General features: G+C 43.9%; 1 protein-coding gene across 7 annotated transcripts in view; it reads right to left on the bottom strand.

Moving 5' to 3' along the window:
- The window catches only part of LOC109880121 (smoothelin), an 82,976-nt gene extending 63,421 nt beyond the window's left edge, over nt 1-19,555 (bottom strand). For 3 of the 7 annotated variants that reach the window (XR_004209040.1, XM_020472381.2, XM_031820921.1), the window contains exon 1: nt 19,076-19,555. Coding sequence is in view for 5 of the 7 variants with exons in the window: in XM_020472381.2 (XP_020327970.1) it covers nt 19,076-19,126 (51 nt within the window). In the remaining 2 variants the exon portion in view is untranslated. The remainder of the gene's footprint in view (nt 1-19,075) is intronic. The other 4 variants (XR_004209034.1, XM_020472362.2, XM_020472368.2 and 1 more) reach the window with 2 other exon arrangements.
- Nucleotides 19,556-19,758: the final 203 nt, after the last annotated feature.

The following is a 19,758-nucleotide window of genomic DNA, read 5'->3' as shown; positions in this document are numbered from 1 at the left end:
TCTGTAATTAAACCACTCTTAAGCTCGCTAAGAGATGTGCATTTACACGAGGCCAGAGTTCTGACGCCCCTGCCCCACTGAGCACACACGGCAGAATCCCCTGCATCTTGAACATTTTATCCCTGCTCTCTGATCAGTCGTATACCACAAAGTTACATGGAATTCTACTTTAATGAGTCAAAATTAATTTCATGGAGCATGAGCAGAAGGAAGTGTCAGTAGTATGTCTGTGAGAGCCAGGCAGCATTGTGCTGTTGCTGCAGGTGGGCCGTGGCTTAGCTTACAGAGTGTGGTGGGGAGTCATGGGGTCAGTGGGGCTTACATGAGCTTTTATAGTTTGGCGACAAGTGATTTAACTTCAATAAAGCACAGAGTGAGGACCACCTGAGAATGGAGCAGAGGATGAGAAACAGACAGCTTCCCAGCTGTTGCTGAGCTAATGGACTGTAGGAGGGAGTCTGGGCCAGGCTGACTGTAAACCTACTGGGCTGTAGGAGGGAGGCTGGGCCAGGCTGACTGTAAACCTACTGGGCTGTAGGAGGGAGGCTGGGCCAGGCTGACTGTAAACCTACTGGGCTGTAGGAGGGAGGCTGGGCCAGCAGGACTGAGGAGAGAGACATCAGCTACAGACAGGCACTGGGACAGACAGGCAGGCAGGTGGAAATTGCTCCGCTCTGTCTCCAGGACACGATTCATCCCAATCAACCTGCCTGCATTAATGTGAGTGATAGCAGCACAAAGTGATGGAGGGAGTAGGGAGAGAAAAGGGAGGAGAGGGAGCCGTCCTCTGTCAGGTATGACAGGTAGCAGAGCTCTACTCCAGCATTGACTGAAGGAACCTGTCAACAAACGCACGAGGGATGAACAGCACCATTTCCTCTGGCAGAGACTTTCCTGGACCAGCCCACATGGCCCAGCCACGTCATAATGGTGCACTAACTTACAATAGTAGTGTGGGGGCATGGGGGTTGTAAACCGGAGATCAAACAGACCACCCGTGAACAGCCCTGTGAATCGTAAAGGAGGAACCAGAGGAGGTACAGTACTCTTCATGGGGAGGGATGGGGATGGGGGGGGGGGGGGGGGTCGCTGGATTCGAGGCCTCTCTGCGGTTTGGTAGAATATAGAGCTAAGCGCCTCTCGCTCAAAGGGGGCTCGCATGTAATTTGGAGTGTTGAGCTGACCGAGGAGAAAATGTGTAAGAGGACTAGAGACAGAGAGAGGGTAAGAGAAGAGAAAGGATATGAATGACGTGGAGGGAAGGAGAGGTGGGAGGCAAAATACATTAGTAGTTAATGGTGGATAGGATGACAGAGGGAGAGAGAGGAATGAAGCACAAAGAGAGAGTCGGCCTAAAAATGGGCAGACAAGAGTAGGGTGGGAAAGGTTCAGTCATTCCTCACATTCCTGCTGACTCAGGAGGAGAGAAAAATCAGCTACAGACAGGCACTGGGACAGACAGACAGACCGACAGGCAGACCGACAGGCAGGCAGGCAAGCCTACACAGATGACACATGGGCTAGAAGCATGGCCAGAGAAGGAGAGGGTCGAGGGTGCAGAAGGAAGAGGAGTAAATGAAAAACACACTGTCACTTCCTGTCACTGTCACTTCTCTCTCGCACACACCACAGACAGCTCTCCCTTTCTGCACAATTGAGCTTATTGCTGCATGAATGCCATGATTTGATTACATGTCCCATTATGCTGCCAAGTTGTTAACCAAGATGTTGTGATCGATTTCTTGTGATTAGAGATGTATTTATACATGTTTCAGATAACAGAGAAAGCGCCTGGAGCCTGGGAGAAAAATGTGAGACGAAAGGTGAGAGGTAGTCTAGCTAGAGCATGAATCAAGCACACCAAGTCCTCCACCACACGCTGCCTGTGTGGGAGGGAGGGAGGTCATCAAATACTTCCAAATTACATCCATTTCTGATGATGATCAGTTTAAAAAAAACAAGACAAATATGAAGAATGCCATAAAAAAAGGTTATTAATCCGATGAACAGAGAATGCGATGGACTGCAGATTGACAGTGGTCTGGCTGGCATTACCAGCTGCCCAGATGAATTACCCCAATCCTGCCCAACACAAACAGACAGACAGGGATTAAGATCACAAGGTGATGGTACAAGATGAAACATAATCCGCAACTTGTGATCATCAGGACTCTGACCTTTCCCCCATGCCAACAGCACTTACAGCTAACAGCATCAGGTGGGTTCCAAACAGCCTCCAACTGGCCAGTAAATTGACAAGCTTAACCTAACATCAACCCTGATTGGTCCAGACATGCGGGGGCGAGGATATTACAGACTGTTGGCAGCAGGCCAATGACTGGGCCGGTACAGGAAGGTTGAGTAATGATAAAGCAAATAAAACACACCTTTCACTTGGGCGTCTGCCAAGAAAAACACAATAACTGTTGCAGAACCAGACATGGAAACACACACAGAGTTCTTTGACTTTTGACCCCTAGAGCTGTATAACCCATATACAGGGAACCCACTGTAGTAGAATATGGCAGGAGAGAAGGGAGAATCAAAGAAGGAAAGTATTGAACAAAGTCCACAGTTCAGAACCTGCTCCAACGTGCATTTATCAAACTGAACCGCTGTTGCTCCCGGGTTACCAACCGTCACTTTGGTCAAACCAAACAATACTGATGGAGAAGGCAGCGTTTCCTGAGCCAAGGCACTATGCTCACAAGACTGAATGTTCTGTAGCCGCACTGAGCTCTCTGCTGGACCAAGAGCACTCCGCTCTACCGGATTGTTCTGTCCTGAGCACCGTGACACTGGTGGGAAGGGAAGGAAGCCAAAATGCTATGTCACAGTTCACGACATCCGGAGGAAATGTGCATGAATCAAGTACAAGAGATTAGCAATGGCTCACACACAGTAGAAAGCTACAGTAAACATCATTAGAACGTCAGCACGCTGAGTCACAACAGAAAGAGACATGACACAACCAGTCTCTCAGGAAACTGAACTGTGGCCTTGGTGGAGTCTCCTGATTCAGGTGGTTAGGGGTAGGGTTTGGGCACGAGGAGTGATGCGTTAGGAAACAGGGGGGGGGGGGGGGGGGGGGGGGGGGTCGCAGACAGGAGAGAAGAGGGTGATGAAGAAGGGCAGGCAGCCAATCATGTGATAGCCAGTGGATTCTACCATGCAGCCTCAAAGTCAGGTTATTGAAGTAGCAAACAAATGACATTTCAACACTTTTCATTTCCTCCATCAAACCTCTGAAGTTATGAGCAAAGTTGAGAACCCTGTTTGAATGGCCCACAGGAAACCTGCCAAATGACTCTGTAAATATACTGTGGTACACACGAGGAAAAGAAACAGACAATCCTAATTTTTCATAAGAAACCTCGTTAAGGCACGCAGCCCTCTGTGAGTCAACTTCCTGTAGATTAACAGCACACCAAATAAATACATCTCCATGGAATTAAAACTCCCAAATTGTCCATAAAGGCATTCAGCTGTGGCTCAATCAATAACGGTCAAATAGAGGGTGATTATGGTGCACCAGAGCCCGCTCATAATGCCCACCAGCTGGGGAAAGGCTCCTGAGGATGCCCAGCACCCAGCCCATGCCAGTCTCTGCCTGTGGTGAAACACTACAGTAGGAAAAACAAACCAGAGCATCTACATACCACCACAACGTGAAAGACATAGTCAGGAGTTAGGACTGAATGTTCTACACTTATGTTCAGTGCAGTAGCCTTGCTCTGGTCCCTCTCCCTGTAGGCTGACGGCCAGGCAAGCAGACCGACAAAGACACAGTGTCTCACTGCTGTGAGTCAGGGCAGAGGAGGACCAGCCACCAGCCTCTCCATGGTACTGAGTGACTCACAATCACACGGCCTGAGCAACGTCATGCTGCTTCTCCACTCCAGTCTCTAGCTACATCACAGCCTACGTCTGGCAGGAATCCCCCTCTCCTCCTCTTCCTCCTCCCACAACGGTCTCAGAGCACAACAGATCCTCAGGCTGTGTCGTTAACCTTTTGACTGACAGCGGGTGTTTGTAAATGAAAAAGTATTTCTCATTTACAGTTCAACTGTTTTTACTTAGTTAATTTGACAGTTATATCAAAATGAGTGTTTAGGGTGGGAACCCTGACGGGCAGCCAGCAAGAGCTCAAGTGAGTACGGCTGAAAAAACATTAAAAACAAATGATGAAAAATGTGTGCGGGTGTTTGTGTGTATGGTGGAGGGGGTGTAATAATTTCCAGCACGGGGGTTAGAGTGCAGCCAAAGCAGCAGATCGGATCATTGCTTTAGAATCCAGTGTTAGCCCAGAATCAGTTTGTCCTTATAAGGCCACAGGACACTCGAAGAGAGTCAGAGCCTGAGCAGATTACCAGCTGCCACTGAGGAAGCCAGCCTGGCACAAGCCAAGACATAGACAGAAACAAACAAACAAACAAACAAGAGGAGAGAGTGATCGAGACAACAGAGATAAACAACATATATAACTGGAGGGCCTTGGTTGTCCTGCTCTCCAACATCATGTTATTACCTTGGCATCCCTCCACTAGCCATCGACGGTGATAAAAGAGAACAAAGTCCATCATAAAAGACAGGTAAAACCTTATGAATCATTCCCTGATGCCACTAGCAAACAACTCAAGTCATACATACAGTACCACACCCAAAACAAAGGCCTCTAATATGTTCCCGAAGAATCCGGGGTCAGATTGCACCTCACTATACTGTGCAGCCAATGTCTGGAGAGGGGGAAGACAGAGCAAGAAAGAGAGATGAGATATGAAAGAGGGAGGGAAAACAGATCCTCTTCATGCAGGCCTGTGTTGTCAGGGAAGTTCCACGCAAGCGGGAAAATATCCCACCTCAGAGCTACATGGCAGGACAGTCAGAGGGCCAGGCCAGAACGAACAGTGTCCCTCTTTCCACTCTGGTGAGCATGAATAAAGAGATGGTAGATATAGGAGTGAGTGTGTGTGTGTGTGTGTGTGTGTGTGGAGGGTACAGGATATGAAGGAAAGCCCTACGGGAGAGTAATGATGCTCTGAGAGAGGATTGGAGACCTCATGCTATTGTGTGATCTGTACTCGGGCCTGATCATGCTGGGTGTGTTAGGGTCCAAAGTAGAGTCACACGTTCTGGTAGTGTTGCATGTGCAGGTAGTCAATCATTAGCTAGGCACACCGACATGAGTGTTGACGTGAGATCAGTGCCCCCAGTTGCACTAGAATGGCCATACTGAAGAGCTCAGTGACTTTCAACATGGCACCGTCATAAGATGCCACATTTTCAACAAGTCAGTTCATCAAAGTTCTGCCCTGCTAGAGCTGCCCCGGTCAAATGTAAGTGTTGTTATTGTGAAGTGGAAACATCTAGGAGCAACAACTGCTCAGTCGCAAAGTGGTAGACCACACAAGCTAACAGAATGGGACCGCCGAGTGCTGAAGTGCGTAGCGCGTAACAAGTGTGTCCTCGGTTGCAACACTCACTATCGAGTTCCAAACTGCCTCAGGAAGCAACGTCAGCACAATAACTGTTCGTCTGGAGCTTCATGAAATGGGTTTCCATGGCCGAGCAGCCGCACACAAGCCTAAGATCAACATGTGCAGTGCCACGCATCAACTGGAGTGCTGTAAAGCTTGCCACCATTGGACTCTGGAGCAGTGGAAATGCGTTCTCTGGAGTGATGAATCACGCTCCACCACTTGGCAGTCTGACGGACAAATACCTGCCCCAAGGCATAGTGCCAATTGTAATGTTTGGTGGAGGAGGAATAATGGTCTGGGTCTGTTTTTCATGGGTCAGACTAGGCCCCTTAGTTCCAGTGAAGGGAAATCTTGATGATACAGCGCACAATGACATTCTAGACGATTCTGTGCTTCCAACTTTGTGGCAACAGTTTGGGGAAGGCATTTCCTGTTTCAGCATGACAATGCCCCCATGCACAAAACGAGGTCCATACAGAAATTGTTTGTCAAGATCGGTGTGGAAAAACTTAACTGGCATGCACAGAGCCCTGACCTCAACCCCATCGAACACCTTTGGGATTAATTGGAATGCCAACTGCTAGCCAGGCCTATGTGCCCGCAGCAATGTTCCAAAATCTAGTGGAAAGCCTTCCCAGAAGAGTGGAAGCTGTTATAGCAGCAAAGGAGAGACCAACTACACATGAATGCCCATGATTTTGGAATGAGATGTTCGACAAGCATTTGTCCACATACTTTTGGTAATGTAGTGTATATTAGTTTATTTTTTAAATTAATATTCTAATTATAGAATTTGTCTTCCACTTTGACATTAGTATTTTGTGTAGATAGTTGACAAAAAAAAGTCAATTAAATCCATTTTAATACCACTTTGTAACACAATAAAATGTGAAGAAATCCAAGGGGGTATAGAGTTTCTAAATACTGTATGTCCAATGAAAACATGGTTCACGTGATCTGGACCAACTCTCTAAAAAAATATGGCTCCTCTCACCAGCCTCCTCTGGTGTACAGGCAAACTAAGAGAGTTCAAGGATACATGGTTATATTCCATGCCATATCCCCATCCCTACAAACCTCAGACATTTTCACATTCACTGTCCTCTCCCTCAGTCTTCTGCACCTCCCTCCTTGATTTCAACCATCTCTTTATTTTTAACATAAAATCTTGATATCTCATCCTCATTTTCCTCCCTCAAATATCACACTAGCATTCATTGTCCAGTCCAATATCCGCTATATATCCTTATCCAATTCCTCCCCCAAGTAAAGACATTTCAGACCTGCCTACTTTGTCTTCGATATCTATTCATCTTCACCGGTGTCAATCTTCTGCCTCCCACTCAAAATCACCATTCTTCTGACCATTATCTCCATACCTGATCTTAAACGTATTGTGCAGCACATAAGAGGGGTGTTCAAGTCGACCTGATCTTAAACGTATTGCCAAGTTCACAACTACACGCAGCTTAGAGCAACGTATTAATGCTGTCATCATGCCTTTACATTAGAGGAGTGGACAGGCACAAAAGAAAGGGAGAGGACCCCTCATCTTTGTAAAGAACGTCATTGTACACCATGTCACATTAGCTTTCTAAGCTGGCCTGGTTCTTAACTCTTGCTGACGTTGTCCACTCTAAAGTCCCAGAGCACGGCTACTTGGACCAGCTGGAGCATGATGGGTAGCTCTGCAAGACTGACTTGTTTGTCTTAATCAGGGAGGCAACAGAGGGAAGTACCATGGGATGGAACACAGAGATTGTAGCACACTGGGAGGTTCTAGAACTGGAACATGGTGATCAGCTGGATGCATAAACCCAGTGAGTTCAGCCTCCTCCTCTCCTCCACCGCAACATGGACAGGAGCAGAGAGTGGCAGGCAGACAGAAAAAAAACACAATCTACAAATCAGCTGTGTTTATTTTGGGAGCGCCACCATTTTAAACACTGTAACAAGGAAAGCAAAATATCAACATCCGCTCGAGGACATCTTTGGTGGATCTCAGGAAATGCCTCTATCCTGAGGGATTCCAGACAGGAAGGCTAAAACCACAGTTATGTGCTTTCACTCTCTCCCTGTCTGTAAATAACTAGCCTGTCTGTCCGGTTTGTTTTTAGTTTTGACTATGGCTTCTTTTGCAAAAGTATTTTCATGTTAATACGTTATGCTTGACATTGGTTATGGCAAGTGAGGGTAGAGACCATGACATCACTATGTGTGTGGTGTGTCACAGGGGTCTGCAAATCCCCATCTTACACCTGGAGATGATCTTTACAGGCCTGTCTGATATACAGCTCCTGGTGGAAGAGAGGAGAGCTGCTAAGGAGCTATAGCCTAAGATGATCCTAGAAGTGATGAAAAAAGACAAGATAATGTAATAGAGGACAGGGGAGAGTTCTGCATCCATCATAATTTCCCCCCACAAATGCAATAAGTTTCCAGGCTGGCTGGGCATGGAGTGTCAGGGCTGTCATGGCCAGGCAGAGGGGAGAGGGCAGCTGGGGGACCAGCAGTCACTGACAACGGCTGGCTGAGGGTTGTCACACAGGACTCTAAATATCTGTTGAATGTCCCCACTGGGATCACAACACCTGCTCCATGAATCTGACGCAGGTATTTGCCAGAGAAAGCAGAAGACAGACATTATTTCCAAACTCAACACCCCCAAAGCGTGAAGTCAGACTGGGAACACTGGGCCAAACCAGATCCCTATCCATCCGTCTAGGAGAAGAAGATCCCTTATCCAGAGCTTTCCGTTTGACTGGGTGTTGCTGCAGACAAGCAGGGAGCAGCCCCCAAAGCCCTGCCTGCTGCTTCACTTTATAGAGCCAGACCAGACCAGGGCTGAGCCCTGACAGTGGAATATCTCTAAGACTAAGATCTAGTGCTAACTAACCTATCAATTAGGACTTAAAAGCTTGTCCGACACCCCTCTCTCAAGAGGGATTATACATATGTTTTATTATTACATGCCGTTATGCATTGGCCACTTACAGACGTGGTTCAGGTTAAGAGTCTTGCAGAAGAGACCAGCTGTGTAGAGGTCTCTCTTGCTTTTCAACCTGCAGCTTTCTGGATGTCCTCCCTTTAGTCTGTCAACACTGCACCGAACTGCAGCAAGCATAGTCAGACTGGGAGGAACACATACACACAGATATCCAGAGCACCGAGAGACAGGTAGTGAAAGGGACCAAAGCCTCAATTTATCGCTCAAGCCTGGTCTTTTCCTGTTACCTCTCCAGGAACTGCAGGACAAATGGGTCACATAACTTATTATGTTGCCAATATATAAAGAACTTCATGTACACTTATGGTTTACAAGGAGTCACGATTTACAAATAGAATATTTGACTGAATATCATGGTATTTTGTTTCAATTTATACATAAGTCTACAGCACATAGTATATTTAATCAAATTAAACTAAACATCCATACTATATTTACTCAAAGCGATTGTTCTTGTATCAAACATTGTGCAATACAATGGACTAAAAATAACCCACACTATAAATATAGCCCATCTCAAAGTTCATTGCATTTTTTCTCACCACTTCTGAGCCAAAAATACTATTTTAAGCACTTGGCAGAGACAGAAATGTCCCATCTTATCAAATAAATATGCTCTGCCTCATCTCCGTGGCTCTGGTTCCAGTGCGTTCTAACGTTATAGTCAGAGCGTATGTACGACACCACCACCACACTGCCAATGTGTCAATGACGTGATACACTGTTGTCAGTTAAGTAGTGGGACAAAGCATTGTGGCTGTCACTCACACAAGTCCAATGACAACACAGTCATTGGGCATTGTCTGATGTAAGACAGTGGCCACTAGGTAGAGAATACATTTGTTCTACTTGAGAATCGGAATACTAATAGAGGCGCTCTGTCCAACATAAAGTGACTAGTAACGCCTGAGAATGACAACAGGTCCAGTGGAGAATCTGGTCTGCCGTCTGAACTCTGCTCACATCATTTAGAGCTTTGCTCGCTCTGGGTGAGAAAAACACCAGCCATAAAATGTTCTAAACAGCCATAGAGGTCAAAGGTAATTTCAGCTACTAATCAGCAGTTGTTTGGGTTGTTGTAAACTAAGACTCAATGGTTTCTGCTCGGACACTACCTGGAATCCTATCCGCTCGCGCATATGTGTCAGCCTGGAGCTGTGAGAGTATCTGTAAGGCAGGCAGCAGCTTGAATCCGGCCTACATGGAAAACACGTGAGTATTAACTACACCATCTTCCCTCAGCCTCTCACAGCCCCTCAGAAGGGAAACCAGGGCAGGGCTGGTTTTCTTGATGCCTCAAAGGTTGGCTTCAGTCAAAAATGAATTTATATCCTTCCAATGCCAGTGTGCTGTAACCAAAATCTTGGCCTCTGAATGTAACAGACTTACTGCGAAAGACAAACATGAAAACAGAATACCCACTTTTATCTAAAACCTATATAAATAATTACTGACTTTATAATTCTGTGTAATTCTTCAAATTTTCTCTGATGATGGAGCTGGCATTTCCGAGCAGGCCTCTTGGGACCTGAGGACATGGGACTGGTGTGTGAGTCTCCAAAACAAACCCATTCCTTCTCTCCACTCTTTACCTCCCAAGCCCCTGTCAACACAGAAGGGCCCAGAGCGCCATAAACCTCCAGCCCAGGGGTCCCATATATCGCTGGACCTGAACCACACAGTGTAATTACTCTATTTTTAACATGTGAATCTCTCGCTGGAGAGAAAGGGTGGGTCACAGAGCCTGCAAGCCCAGTCACAAATCACCATGCAGGACATCCTACACGGCTGATCAGCCCACATGGCGCCTGGGACAGAGAGACCTCATATCAATCATGTCTATCAGAGGGGTTGGGTTAACGGCAGAAGACACATTTCAGTTGAACGCATTCAGTTGTACAACTGACTAGGTATCCCCCTTTTCCTTCCCTTTATCCAGTGATGAAAAATGCATCACGGTCACAAAACACAATACAGATTAATACGCTTTTCACGCCACTGAGCAAAACAGAACCGAGCTGTACTGGACTGGCCTGGTTAGGCGTCTCCCATAGTTGCTGGATTTATGCTGGCAAGGACAATGTGTAAAAGAAAATCTAATAGCTCTGTATTGTAAATCTGGCACTAGAGACACAGAAGGTGCCATCTTAACACCAACATCAGTTCAAAGGGAAAGTTGAGCTCAGTGCCCAAGCTTGTACACTAACTTCAGAGATAAGATATAAAAGGTTTGTTAACCAGATGATCACCTGCACAAACAGGCTAGAGCACAGAAGGAAGGAGGGAGAGAGTAACCGCTGCAGGGTCAAAGCATCGCAGAAAGAGTGGGTAGGCTGCTTGACGCCAGGGATCTGCCAGACTGTCAATCTCATGTGAGTGAGCAGGTGCGCCCTGCCTCCTGTGCTGGTGTGACAAAGCAGCCCCTGGCAAGAGGGAGGGGATCGCAGCACTGACAGTACCCCTGTCTAAAACACCTGTGGTCTGGCCCATCCTACAGGTCTGTCACATTGGCTCACAGCTTAGAGCATAATGACTAACAATCATCATACACAGCTAACAAGCTTAACTGAAAAACTGGGTCACTATTTATTTAATATCATGGGTTATTATATACCCATTTCCCAGCCGCGTGGAAAGGTTCAAATAAAAAGTTGCGCGTGCGTTCTTGCCATCAGAAACACCTTTGTTTTGATACAATCAAATGCAACTTTAAATGGAAGTTTAAGCAAATTAACATAGAAATGGGTGTTATAGATCTATCATTCTCATTGGGGTGGCAGGTAGCCCAGTGGTGAGAGTGTTGGTCCAGTAACCGAAAGGTTGCTGGATCGAATCCCCGAGCTGACAAGGTAAAACTCTGTCATTCTGCCCCTGAACAAGGTAGTTAACCCACTGATCCCTGGTAGGTCGTCATTGTAAATAAGAATTTGATCTTAACTGACTTGCCTAGTTAAAAAAAGGTTACATTAAAAAAAGCAAGTCCAAGAAGCAGTTGATCTGTTCTATATCCACTATTTCTATGCTTCCCTTTCTTAAGTTTAGTTTTTGTGTTTGTACACCAGCTTCAAACAGCTCAAATTACAATATTTTGGATTATGGAAAATATTTTTCATAGTGGTTTAAAATGGTACAATGATTCTCTACACTATACTTGCTTGTATTGGTCACAGAAAACTGAAATTATGTGAACTATTCGAATTTTTTAAACCAGGAAATGGCGGAGCAATTTTCTTTAAGTTTGTTAAGGTCCTGACTTTAGCATTAGCTATCCTGCTACAGAGCTTTTTGGTGCCGGGATGCGCACATCACTCGAAAGTGACACTTGCTTGTAATCAAAAAATGGTTCTATGGGGACGCATGGCGGAAAAAAACATGTCTGTTTCCCAATTGTTTTAAACAACTTCCTTTTTTCTTTCCTTTGGGGCAGCTAATCATGAAAGACATAGCAATAACAAGTTTAGCGTTTCCCCCCTGCTGCTTTCGTAAATATTTCAGATCAGCACACACACTCAGGTCAGAAATGAAAAATGACTCCATGTTCATTTATGAGTATTAGGGGACATATTTTCAAAGGAATCTTGACCCTAGCAATTGTCACTGCTCTGTGACCATGTCCTTCTTTTTCTGCATTTCACACTAGACATGTACTTAAGCTTTCGGGAACCAGCCTCCAGTAGTTTGGTGTCAAAAATCCAGAGAAGACACCAACTGATGATTGTGTGTGTGTTCAAGGAGTCCAACTGAAAAGATTTTTCCTGGTTGCTGTAGAGGGGAACAAATGAGCAATATACCAGCAGGCAGGCAGCTGGCAGTGGACTGAATGGAAGAGTATTCATGAGATTAGTACCGTTAGGGAGACCACCATATGACCTCCTCGCTGTTTAGTTCATTAAGCACAGCAGTGTGTGTGTATGAGGTTATTCCAAATGTGTTTTTGTAGCAACCACACCCCAGACTCCACAGTGCCTGTTGTAAATATAGGCCAATCACAGTTTTACCGTTAAATTCTTGTCAATGGCTTTTTTAAAGCATCTTCCTGAGTAGCAACAGGTTACAAATCCTATGTTCACAAACTGCTACCCTGCTGCTGGCGTCTTTAAAAAAAAAGTTGGATGCTGTGGGCCATCTTTTATTGGGAGAGAAAAAAAAACATTTGGCGCCATTCATCCTTCTCTCCAACAGCAGGGCCAAATCAGATCAGACCTCCATATAAACAACTCAACTGGAGCAATAAGCCCCAAACAGCCTTTTGTTTCCTTTGGAGATGATTCTTCCATGGAAAAAAGTGACACTTAAAACATCAAGCATCTTTGTAGAGCTCAGGGGGGGCTGGGAGCTCTGCGACCCTTGTTTGTGGTCACATCTGAGATGAGGGGGGGGGGGGGGACAACGGGAGCCATGGGGGACAGGCACCAGTGAAGGCCTAACTTAGTCCCATACATACTGCACTGGGGTCTGGTGAGAGACATAGAATTCCATTCTTTGTTATTATGTGATTATAATGGCCATTGTCAGCCTAAATACACCAAATGTATCTACTACACTGAACAAAAACATAAATGCAACATGCAACAATTTCAAATATTTTACTGAGTTAAAGTTCATATAATGAAATCAATCAAATTGAAATAAATTCATTAGGCCCTAATCTATGGATTTCACTAGGAGTACAGATCTGTCACCAACAGATGCATACCTTAAAAAAAAGGTATCACCATTTGCCTCATGCAACGAGACATCTCCTTCGCATAGTGTTGATCAGGCTGTTGATTGTGGCCTGTGGAATATTGTCCCACTCCTCTTCAATATCTGTGAAAAGTTGCTGGATATTGGTGGGAAGTGGAACATACTGTCGTACACGTCATTCTAGAGCATCCCAAACATGCTCAATGGGTGACATGTCTGGTGAGTATGCAGGCCATGGAAGGGATATTTTCAGCTTCCAGGAATTGTATACAGATCCTTGCAACATGGGGCCGTGCATTATCATGCTGGAACATAAGGTGATGACAGTGGAAGAATGGCCTAACAATGGGCAACAGGATCTCATCACGGTATCTCTGGGCATTCAAATTGCCATCGATAAAATGCAATTGTGTTCGTTGTCCGTAGCTTATGCCTTCCCATTCCATAACCCCAAAGCCACCATGGGACACTCTGTTCACAACATTGACATCGGAAAACTGCTCGCCCACACGCTGTCTGCCATCTGTCCGGTACAGTTGAAACCAGGATTCATCCATGAAGAGCACATTTCAGCATGCCAGTGGCCATCGGAGGTTAGCATTTGCCCACTGAAGTTGGTTACGACACAGAACTACAGTCAGGTCAAGACCCTGGTGAGTACGACGAGCATGCAGATGAGCTTCCCTTAGACGGTTTATGACAGTTTGTGCCGAAATTCTTCTGTTGTGCAAGCCCACAGTTTTATCAACTGTCCGGGTGTCTTGTCAAAGACCATCCCGCAGGTGAAGAAGCCGGATGTGGTCCTGGACTAGCGTGGTTACACTTGGTCTGTGGTTGTGAGGCCGGGTTGAACGTACTGCCACATTTTCTAAAACGACATTGGATGCATTACATTATATTATATGGCAAAAGCTCTGGTGCACATTCCTGAAGTCAGCATGCCAATTGCACGCTCCCTCAAAACTTGAGACATCTGTGGGATTGTGCTGCGTGACAAAACTGCACATTTTAGTGACCTTTTATTGCCCCCAGCACAAGGTGCACCTGTGTAATGATCATTCTGTTTAATCAGCTTGTTGATATGCCACACCTGACAGGTGGATGGGTTATCTTGGCAAAGGACAAATTCTCACTCACAAACTTGCGCAAAACATTTGAGAGAAATAAACTTTTTGTGCGTATGGAACATTTGTGGGATATTTTATTTCAGCTCATGAAACATGGGACCAGCACTTTACCTGTTGCGTTTATATTTTTGTTCAGTCGATATTGTATATTTCTTAGGGTATATTTTCCTTCACTGTCAGTCTACTTTCGTTCTACTGGCTCATGGGTTTACATTTGTATAGGAAAGTTCCTCCAATTCCTCCTCTGCTGTGGTTTGATCAACATTTTGTAAACCTCCGATCCTCTTCCCATCCTGGAAAATGCATACGCCTTTCAGTTGGGAAATATGGTCAGTGACGCGGGAAGTGTGGAAGTGCGAAGAGGAAAAACGATTAAAGCTACAGATGTGCATATTCCCGTCTCTAACTATTCCATATATAGTCCATACTGAATTCAGATCATTTTCAAGCTGAGGACATTAAAGAACGTCATGAGAGGGAATATTATGTTAGTCCTGTTTACATTCTGCCAAATTTCTGCCTGTGGTAAAAGTTTGCCCTCTCGAAATTTACGAGGATAAAGTAACACAGTCCCTGCCTAGACAATACCTCCCATCTGATATTTCTGAAGGGGATTCATGAGTCACGGCATTCAGGAAAATATATCAAATAAGCCTCAGCAGGTCAACAAATCATCACACCCCTATCCGCCTCTGCACAAACAGATTGCATTCCTCTACCAAAATGAGCAATTTTAACAGTGCAAATCATGTTATTTTAAGATGGCCTTTTTGCTTTTTCATGTAGACAGACTGTGTTTGTATCTGAACAACAATTCTTGGGAAAGTGGCCTATAAGGATAACAACCCTGAGCATTATTTCTTGCCACAAAAGGAGAACTTGAGCCCCATCTGATAGCTGGCCAGCTAATCAAACTGACCTCAGCAAGCCCAGATGTTAAGTGTTTTACCAGCACAGAACAGCACTAGACAAGGCAGGTATTCTCTCTTTTTCAGCAGTATCAGATGTCACTGGGGGATTATTACCAGTGACTTAGATACTGATATGACTGATGTAATTTTGTGTTCCTCGAATACATGCTGGAAATAGAGCTGTTATACCATCCTCATTCCAAGGTGGAATGGTCCTCAACAACACTTGAGTGTGGATTGTGGAAGTGTGTACAGTAGTTGGTTTTATGGTTGTATGTGTGTGGGAGATACAGAGTAAGAGTGTCTGATAAGGCCCAGGTGACTAATACATCTCCAATGATCACACACAGACAGGTGTTATGAGGCATAAGACACTAATGTTACAGCAGTTTCCTTAAAGGCCCAATGCAGCGATTTTCATATCAATACCACATATTACAGTAATTTACTGTAACAGATTTCCATTTTTTTTTTAAATAGGCAAAAATGGCTTTTTAGCAAAACACTTTTTCAAGCAAGACATTTGCAAGGAATGTCGGGGTGGTTTGAGTGGGGAGGGGAAAGCTGAAAACTATTGGCAGAGAGGTTTGGAACTCTTTCTTATTGGTCTAATAACCAATTTATCACATGGTGATGTCACCATGAAAAGCCAGGACTCTCCCCCATGCAAACCTGCTGATACAATCTGTGTATATTGTATTTTCAACCAGCAACTATCAGAAAATAACACACTTTGACAGTTGGTGTCATCAGCTGTTGTACAATATCATATTAAAACAGGAAAACTGAATGCTGACTGCTCTAGGCCTTTAAGTAAACACCATTAAGCCCTGTCTCTAGGTGTCCTGTCCATCAGCATTTCTGTCTGGAAGATTTTATGACTAAGCCTGTTGAGCAACATTGTCTGTCATGTCACCTCCACCACAACTGGGATTTTTTTAAAGGTACTGTCTGTTAGTGTTCAGCAAGGCAATACCAATCTGGCTAAAATGCTTCTAAATGGGTGTCTAGACTCATTTAGAAGTATTTAGAACCAGGTGTCTAGAACCAGTAGCTCAATCTGCTACAAATACGTGCATCCTAAGGGGTCAAGGGGTGCATTGAGGAATGTGTGTGCTCATCAAAACAGTAAAAAATTCCCAAGCACTACTACGTGCTCACCAAACTACTATGTTAGTCTATAGAAAATGAGAATAATTGGGATGCCATTGATATGTAGGCTAGGATCTACCATACATCAAACATAGACCTACACTGTCGTCTGAAAATCTTGAGACTCACCTTAATCTCCATAGGTAAATTGTAGACCATTTACATTCATCTTTAAGAAAACAATGTTTGAAAAAATATATATAAAACAATAAAAATGCAGAATTGGGTGTCAGAGACTTATTTTTATAATTCTATATTGTCTGGGACTCTGGGGCTTTCTGGACATACTGGTTAAAAGCCTGCTGTCATTTCACACCAGAACATTCACGGTCTTCTTGGTAAGCAACTCCAGTGTAGATTTGGCATTGTGTTTTAGGTTATTGTCCTGCTGAAAGGTGAATTCATCTCCTAGTGTCTGGTGGAAAGCAGACTGAAGCATGTTTTCCTCTAGGATTTTACCTTTGCTTAACTCAACATAGTTAACTTAACATAGACTTAGGTTGGAGTCATTAAAACTCGTTTTTTAACCACTCCACAAATTTCTTGTGAACAAACTATAGTTTGGGCAAGTCGGGTAGGACATCTACTTTGTGCATGACACAAGTAATTTTTCCAACAATTGTTTACAGATTATTTAACTTATAATTCACTATCACAATTCCAGTGAGTCAAAAGTTTTTGTACACTAAATTGGCTGTGCCTTTAAACAGCTAGGAAAATTCCAGAAAATGATGTCATGGCTTTAGAAGCTTCTGATAGGCTAATTTATATAATTTGAGTCAATTGGAGCTGCACCTGTGGATGTATTTCAAGGCCTACCTTCAAACTCAGTGCCTCTGCTTGACATCATGGGAATATTAAAAGAAATCAGCCTAGATCTCAGGTAAAACAATTGTAGACCTCCACAAGTCTGGTTCATCCTTGGGAGCAATTTCCAAACGCCTGAAGGTACCATGTTCATCTGTATAAACAATAGTACGCAAGTATAAACACCATGGGACCACGAAGCCATCATACCACTCAGGAAGGAGACTCATTCCCTCTCCTAGAGATGAATGTACTTTGGTGTGAAAAGTGCAAATCAATCCCAGAACAACAGCAAAGGACCTTGTGAAAATGCTGGAGGAAACAGGTACAAAAGTATCTATATCCACAGTAAAATGAGTCCCATATCGACATAACCTGAAAGGCCGCTCAGCAAGGAAGAAGCCACTGCTCAAACGGTCATAAAAAAGACAGACTACGGTTTGCAACTGCAGATGGGCACACAGACCTTACTTTTTTGAGAAATATCCTCTGGTCTGATGAAACAAAAATACAACTGTTTGGCTATAATGACCATTGTTATGTTTGGAGGAAACCGGGGGAGGTTTGCAATCCAAAGAAAACCATCCCAACCGTGAAGCACAGGGGTGGCAGCATCATGTTGTGAGGGTGCTTTGCTGCAAGAGGGACTGGTGTACTTCACAAAATAGATGGCATCATGAGGAAGTAAAATGTAGATATATTGAAGCAACATCAAGACATCAGTCAGGAAGTTAAAGCTTGGTCTCAAATGGGTCTTCCAAATAGACAATGACCAAGCATACTTCCAAAGTTGTTGCAACATGGCTTAAGGACAACAAAGTCAAGGTATTGGAGTGTTAGAATCACCTTTAGTAGCGATTACAGCTGGAAGTCTTTCTGGCTAAGTCTCGAAGAGCTTTGCACACCTGGATTGTACAATATTTGCACATTCTTTTAAAAATGATTCACGCTCTGTCGAGTTGGATGTTGATCATTGCTAGGCAGCCATTTTCAAGAATTGCCATTGATTGTCAAGCCGATTTAAGTCAAAACTGTAACTAGGCCACTCAAACTCCAGCCTTGTTTTAGGTTCTTCTCCTGCTACTCTGTTTTAAAGTCACCATTGGCTACATGGTGAAATCCCTGAGTGGTGTCCTTGCTCTGGGAAGGACACCTGTATCTTTGTAGTGACTGGGTGTATTGTTAACTTCACCCTGCTCAAAGCGATAGTCAATGTCTTTTTTTACCAATAGGTGCCCTTTGCGAGGCAATGTAAAACCTCCCTTTTCTTTGTGGATTAATCTGTGTTTAAAATGCACTGCTTGACTGAGGGACCTTACAATTTACTGTATTTGTGTGGAACAGAGATGAGGTAGTTATTCAAAAATCATGTTAACACCATTATTGCACACAGTGAGTCCATGCAACTTAATAAAAATGTTTTCATAATTGCACTTTCATAGTATGGGGGTAGTATGTGTAGGCCAGTGGCACAAAATCTAAATGTAATCAATATTACATTCAGCCTGTAACACAACAAAATGTGGAATGCTTTCTGACACTGTAATTATTCCCCCAATGCAATTATGCAGCCTAATACATCCACAGTGTGATTTCAATGTTCTGTTTATTGTCAAATTAATTGGATTCCAATTTAAATTGTAACATTACAATTTATAATTCTAGTCCAAATATGGCATGATTACACTATTTGTATCCCTTAATGCGTGACTTATTTTGAAGGCAAATCGCAGATTCCACTATTGTGGCTAATCAGTCGCTCCCTTTTCATAGGTACTGGGGAGAACCTGAGATTCCATGCCCAATTATTCTCAGGTGTGTAATTATTAGCCTCTAGTAAAGTGTAATATGAGCCGAGGTACACAGAATATAAATAAAGCAGTATTTATTTCACACCATACTCACCAAATTCCGAAGCGACGGTTCATCCAAAGTTGAATACCTTTCAGCAGACATTTTCAGTCTTTAGGCTACAATGACAGGTGAACGGTAAAAAGCGCAAACTCAACGACGAACAAAAAGCCGGCTTTTGTTTTGGAAACGTCCTTCAAACAAATAACTGACCTATCAATGTAATAACGTAGGTCAGTAGCATACAAATGCTGGCAACAATTATATCCCAAAAGAAGATCCAAGTCCCCTTTTGACGTGTCGGAATTGATGCTCCACCTGCTCGAATCAGAGTTTCTTCAAAGCAACTTTACAAATAATTTATGAGAGTCTGATCACAATGAAAACCCCTGCCTCAAAATAACTTTTGGATTATGTCAATAAAAAAACGATTGGAGTGATTTAGAGATTAAAAACATATTTAAAAACCTCAACTCTATCTGGCTTCCTTCACTTTTCTCTCACTCCTAAAATGTTTAGAATAAGCGAACCAGAGTTTGAGTTTGAATACAGAATCCCACTAGATTTGATGTCTGCCCCGCCCCTGAAATACTCATCGACCAATTGAATAAAATATTCAAAACCGCGGCCCTTCGTGGGTACTCAAGATGTAGTTATTACAGTCAATAAGTAATACACGTAATTAAGTTCAGAAAAAAAACTAGGCCAAGAGGACAAAAATCTTTAGATAAACAGTA

Source organism: Oncorhynchus kisutch, linkage group LG3, assembly GCF_002021735.2.
Source record: "Oncorhynchus kisutch isolate 150728-3 linkage group LG3, Okis_V2, whole genome shotgun sequence".
Classification (NCBI taxonomy): domain Eukaryota; kingdom Metazoa; phylum Chordata; class Actinopteri; order Salmoniformes; family Salmonidae; genus Oncorhynchus; species Oncorhynchus kisutch.
The sequence above is the reverse complement of the archived record's forward strand: the minus strand, read 5'-3'. Positions and strand labels throughout refer to the sequence as shown.